This window comes from Ursus maritimus, unplaced genomic scaffold (genome assembly GCF_017311325.1).
Source record: "Ursus maritimus isolate PB19 unplaced genomic scaffold, ASM1731132v1 scaffold_14, whole genome shotgun sequence".
Lineage (NCBI taxonomy): Eukaryota > Metazoa > Chordata > Mammalia > Carnivora > Ursidae > Ursus > Ursus maritimus.
In genome coordinates, this window is record NW_024423786.1 from 32,692,416 (window position 1) to 32,698,415 (window position 6,000).

Here is a 6,000-nt window from a genome sequence, read left to right on the forward strand (position 1 = left end):
GGTTTTCTATTCTGTCCCATTGATCTATATGTCTCTTTTTGTGCCAAAAATAAAAAATTTTAAATTAGAAACAAAACAATCTTAATGAGATGATATGTAGCTGAAATTAAATGTTACTTTGTGGCGGTTTCTATGGTAAAATGTACAGTGAATACTTCTTGAGTTCAGCATGTATAAACTACCTTTTTCCATTTGATGATTCAATTCTTCCACTCCATCTCTCTATTGATATTACTGTGAAAGTTTCAGTTTCCTTGAGCTGTTATATCATTAAGGCATCACTCGGCTTAAAGGCATCATTTACTTTTTTAGCCTTCTTTTTTTTAACCTTCAAACTGAAATGCTAATATACGTCCTATGGCAGTACCAGATTAATGTGATTATAGGGTGTTTTCTAAAACATTTCTCTTCTCTGGACACCAACTGGACAATTCAATGAACAATTCAATTCTGACACTAACTCCAGGTACTTATTGTCAGACTCCACAGACTAAAGGCTCAGTCCTATAAGACTGCCCCTCATTCAGTCAGTCTCAAGTCCTGGGCACCTATGTTTCTAACTGGCTGGGGTTTCCACAATCTCCCCACCCAGCTTTGATAATTCATTAGAATAGCTCACAGAACTCAGGAACACAGTTTATGTTTACCGGTTTATTATAAATGATACAACCCGGGACTGGGGGAGGGGGTAGCCAAGCTGGGCCAGTGGTAGAGCATATGGACTCTTTTTTTTTTTTTTTTTAAAGATTTTATTTATTTATTCGACAGAGATAGAGACAGCCAGCGAGAGAGGGAACACAAGCAGAGGGAGTGGGAGAGGAAGAAGCAGGCTCATAGCAGAGGAGCCTGATGTGGGGCTCGATCTCACAACGCCGGGATCACGCCCTGAGCCGAAGGCAGATGCTTAACCACTGTGCCACCCAGGCGCCCCAGAGCATATGGACTGTTGACCTCAAGGTTGTTAGTTCAAGACCCATGTTGGGTGTGGATCCTACTTTAAAACAAAAGATATGAAGGATGCAACTTGGGAAGAACCAAATGGGAGGGATGTGTAGGGTAAGGTATAGGGTAAGGAAGGTATGGGCGGTGGCAGCATGCTTTAGGGTATGTCATTCTCCATGCACCTCAATGTGCTAACCAAACCAGAAGCTCTCTTGAATCTTGTTCAGGAGTTTTTACAGAGCTCAGTCTTCTGCCATTTTCCTCCCTCCCCGACCCCAATGCATTCACCAAAGGCTGGTAAGTAGAGCTGAAAGTTCCAACCCTCTAGTCACTGGGTCTTTTCCTGTGACCACCCCAACCTGAGGCTATCTAAGGTCCCCACCCTAAATCGCCTCCTCAGCACAAACTTGGGTGTGATTGACAAGGGCTCATTAAGAATAACAAAGATACTCCTATCACACAGGAAATTTTAAAGGTTATAGGGGCTCTGTGCCAAGGACTGGGAATAAAGACCATATATATTTTTATATTATACCACAGGTAATTATCAAGATGATTCGGGGGATGCTAATAGGATTTTTAAAAATCAGAATGAAAATACAGAACTTTTAAAATTGTCATGGAGAATTCTTGTGCTCCTGTGAATATAGCGATCAACCCATGAATCCACAGCTTCCAGTTTGAAAACTACTACTAGGAGTCAGGGCTGTGAGGTGTGTGGCCAAGTGGCTCAGTGCACCTACAGATGAGCCAAGGGCCATCGAAGAAACCAACTATGTCCTATTGCTTTTTAACATGTACGATATTCCTTTATTTTTCCTTTGTGGACTACTTTTGGGTTTCAGATAGTGTTTATTACTCTTAATCTTCTCTGTTGAATTTCTAATACCTCAGTGGTCACTTCACAGGTTATAATATACATCCTTGACTTATTACAATTTACCTTAAGTTTGTATTTCATCATTTCAGAAACAACATAAAATCTTTAAGTGGTGTAATTTTATTGTCCACTCACCCCTGCCCATTATACTATTGTCATGTATTTTATTCCTGCATTTTATAAACTCCACTATACAGTGTTAATTTTTGCTTTTGGTATTAGTAAGTCCTTTCTATTTACTTTTTGTAGTGTTTTTATTCTTTCTAGCAGATATATACTTTCATCTGAGATCTTTTTCCTTTAACGGAAAGAACTTCCTTTGGTATTTCTCGTGTGTATGGGGAGCATCTGCCAAGTAATTCTCTCAACTTTCGTTTGTTTGAAATGTCTTTACGTAGCCTTCAGTTCTGAAGAATATTTTCACTAGATATAGAAATCTAGGGGTGCCTGGGTGGCTCAGTTGTTAAGCGTCTGCCTTCAGCTCAGAGCCCTGGGATCTAGCCCCACATCGGGCTCCTCTACTGGGAGCCTGCTTCTTCCTCCCCCCCCCCCCACCTGTGTTCCCTCTCTCACTGGCTGTCTCTCTCTCTGTGTCAAATAAATAAATAAAATCTTAAAAAAAAAAAAAAAGAAAAGAACTCTAGATTGGCAGGGGTCTGCCCCTCTTTCTGCATTGTTTTAAAGATGTTATTCTATTAACTCCTGGCTCTCATTGTTATGCTTGGAAGTCAGGTATTTTTCTTATTTATGTGTGTCTGAATTTAATGTGTGTTTTCCCTCCACCTGTTTTAATATTTTTCTTTGTGTGCCTTGTGTTGTTTGTTTTGTACTTATCTTGCTTGGAGTTGCTGCACTTCTTGAATCTGTGGATTGATGTCTTTCTCTAGAAAATTTTCAGTATTTATCTCAAGATACTTCTTCTGCCCTATTTTGTCTCCCCTGTCCTTCTGGGACTCCAATTAAACATATGTTAGATCATTTTTTTGTAGGATTGCAGGGTTCTTGTCTCACGGAGTCAAGGAATGAATCTCATGGACAAAAAGGGTGAAGTGAAGTGAAAGTTTATTAAGTGAAGGTGAGAGCAGAAAGGAAAGAAAAAAGCTCTCTAGAGTGAGAGAAGTCCCGAATGGGTTGCCATTGAGGGCTTTTAGTGGCAGTCCTTCATTGAGACCTGACTGGGAAGCTTGTGGCCTGGAGATTCTTGTTTTTGTTCCCTTATCTCTGGTTCCACTCGGTGTTGGTGTCTCCACCTGCCAGGAGTAGTAACCCTTTCCTTATTCATGGGTCAGGGCCTGTAGGCAGACAGAGCTATACTGGGATCGTGAGAAGTGACTGATTGTATGCTTTCTAATTAGTGGGGGTTAGAGATAGCGCAGGTCTCCAAGGAATCTGGAAGCAAGGCTTTCAGGATGTTGAGGGGCCAGCAGCTGCCAAGATAAGGTTACTTTAAAACCTGAAGGCACTACACTGGGTGTTATACAGAACTAATGAATCATCGAACTTTACATCGGAAACCGGGGATGTACTGTACGGTGACTAACATAATATAATAAAAAATCATTAAAAAAAAAAAAAAAAACCTGAAGGCACTAAGGCAGCCACCAGTTCCTTGAGGAAGGCCACGCTCTATGTGTTTCCGGTATCTATCAGTGGGCTTCGAGCTATAAGGAGATTTTAATATAAGTTACATTTCTTTTGCCTTTATTTCCCACATCAATTTTACATTGCCTCACACATCTCTTATGTTCTTTATTAATTTTATTATCTGTGCTGTAGTTTGGATACTTTTTATTGGCCTATCTTTAAGATCCATGATTTTTTTCCTTTGGTTTTGTTCAGTCCACGGATAAACCTATCCAATGAATTATTAATTTCACATTTTTTTTTAGTTTTAGTGTGTCCAATCTGGTTTCATTAAAACTGCATTTTTCTTGAATTCATCTTTTCATTTGTTTTCTGTCATATTGTCTATTTTCTCTTAAACATTTATAGAAGTTATTTTTATTGCTCTGCTAATTATGATATCCAGGTCATCTGGGAGCTTGTTTTTTTCTCTTGATCTTCAGCTGTTTCATTTCATGACTTGTAAAATTTGATTTTATGTTAAAAATTGTGTATAAAATAATTGTAGAGGCTAAAGTATTATTTTTCCCACAGAAAAACTGTTTTTCCTGTGTCAGAGAGCTAGACTGAGTGATGATCAATTTAGTTGGGAGTTGACCCAACCAGAGCTTGTGGCAGCATTGTTGAACTTTCGCTTACCTCTGGTTTCACGTCTTTAGAGTGAGAATTGCCCTGTATTATAGGGCCATCCCTCTAGCAGCATTTTAGGATAGAAGCATCCCAAGATAAGGAAGTATCAGTGTGCCTTTCTAGCTAAGCCCTTGATTTCTTATGTCACCTCACACTCAGCAAAAGCATAGGCAGTGGGTGAATCAGATTTGCATTTGAGGCTTCTCCAGATTCAGATCTGCTGCACAAGCCCACATGACCATTAAATTCTCCGATGGTTCCTCTTCAGCAAAGTCCCTCTGTCTATGGCAGGCCCAATCCAATGCCCACCTTACGTCTGTAGCTGGAAAATGCTCCCACCAGCTAAATTAGCATTGATTTGTGCTCACCAAGGAAGCCTCATCCCTTTCTGAAATTTCATTCCTTTAGACATATTTGTATCCAAAGAACTTCTCTATCTTTACTTTTTTTATTTTTTTTTTATTTTTTTAGATTCTTCATTTCTTTCTAGTTACTACTACTTTCTAGTTAGTGTGAAGGATTGTTTGGCATGTCCTTCCACCTAAGCAAAGGTGAAATTCTGGAAAACACTATTAAAAGGAGTTTCGTGCAGCCTGCACTCAATGCTATGGTGCTCTGATCATTAACTTATTTAGAGAATGATAATATTTTTAAAGTAATTCTTTTTGTTCTTCCTTTTAATTAAAAAAAGCTTTTAAAAAAAAATAAAGCTTTAACAGATGGCTGGGTAGCCCATTCAGTTAAGCATCTACCTTTGGCTCAGGTCATGAACCCAGGGTCCTGGGAACAAGTCCCCCATCAGGCTCCTTGCTCCGTGGGCAGTCTGCTTCCCCTCCTGCCTGCTGCTCCCCCTGCTTGTGCTCTCTCTTTCTCTGATAAATAAATAAATAAATATATATATAATCTTTAAAAAATAAAGTTTTAAGAAATAATTTATCAATATAGGAAGATAACTATTTTTTATTTCAAAATGAAGTCTATATTTATAAGGTATGTTTGAGATGATTTATACCATTTTATAAAAATGCATTCCATTTTTCTTTTATTTTAGGAATTTTTGGAATGTGCTCATGAAACCTGTCAAGTACATAATCTTCAGCCAGTTAAATTTTTTATTGAAAAGATGATTCAGACATATGAAATGATGATTGTGAGACATGGGTAAGATTATAGATTATCATTGTCTGCTGTAGTTAGATGTTATTTTCAAATTATTATTTAAACAACTAAAATTTGTGAACCAAAGGACTCAGCAAATTTTGTAGGCTAGGGAACAAAGATCATCATCCCCCAGTTTCCATCCCAGTGGCTTAAAATAAAGGTTTATTTCTCTCTCATGCTACCGAACCAACAAGGATTGGTAAGGCACGTTCATTTAGTGATGTGGCACTAGCGACCAGCACAGTTTGCCCTTTTGGTCATCAAATTGTTATTTGCTCTCCTTCATGCACATAAAACACACCCTTTCCTTCCCAGGAGGACAACTTAAAAGTTCTAGTCAGTCTAGGTGATGCATGATAGTTTCTGCATCAGATTTGGAAGTTGTTCCTCTTGATCCAAAGACCTACTGATTAGAAAGACAAGTTGCCTGCCGTCCACACACCTAGTCTTAATTATAATGGTGGAGAACAGGTTATTAGAGCAAACACTACTATCCAGAAACTGAAGAACTGGAGACACAACCAATACTGATTGGTAGCAATTCTGAAACCCATCTGGGTAACTGGGGAGCCCCAGTTCCAGAGATAAACTGACCGTGAAACTGGGAGTTTAAACCTCAGGACCTGTCACTTGTAGGGGCCTTTCCAAGGAGTCATAATCATTTGATATACATAATTCGTTACATAGGGTATCATTAAAGTGGCTGTGGACATTTTGTATCCATAGTTCTATCTATAATTTTTTCCTACTCCACTGATCGTATA

At 38.8% G+C, this 6,000-nt stretch overlaps 1 protein-coding gene across 1 annotated transcript in view; it reads left to right on the forward strand.

Annotated features, from left to right (window-relative positions):
- Positions 1 to 6,000, forward strand: part of DNAH12 (dynein axonemal heavy chain 12) — a 201,658-nt gene that overhangs the window by 74,986 nt on the left and 120,672 nt on the right. The window contains exon 30 of the mRNA XM_040628655.1: positions 5,127 to 5,236. Coding sequence (XP_040484589.1) covers positions 5,127 to 5,236 — 110 coding nt within the window. The remainder of the gene's footprint in view (positions 1 to 5,126; positions 5,237 to 6,000) is intronic.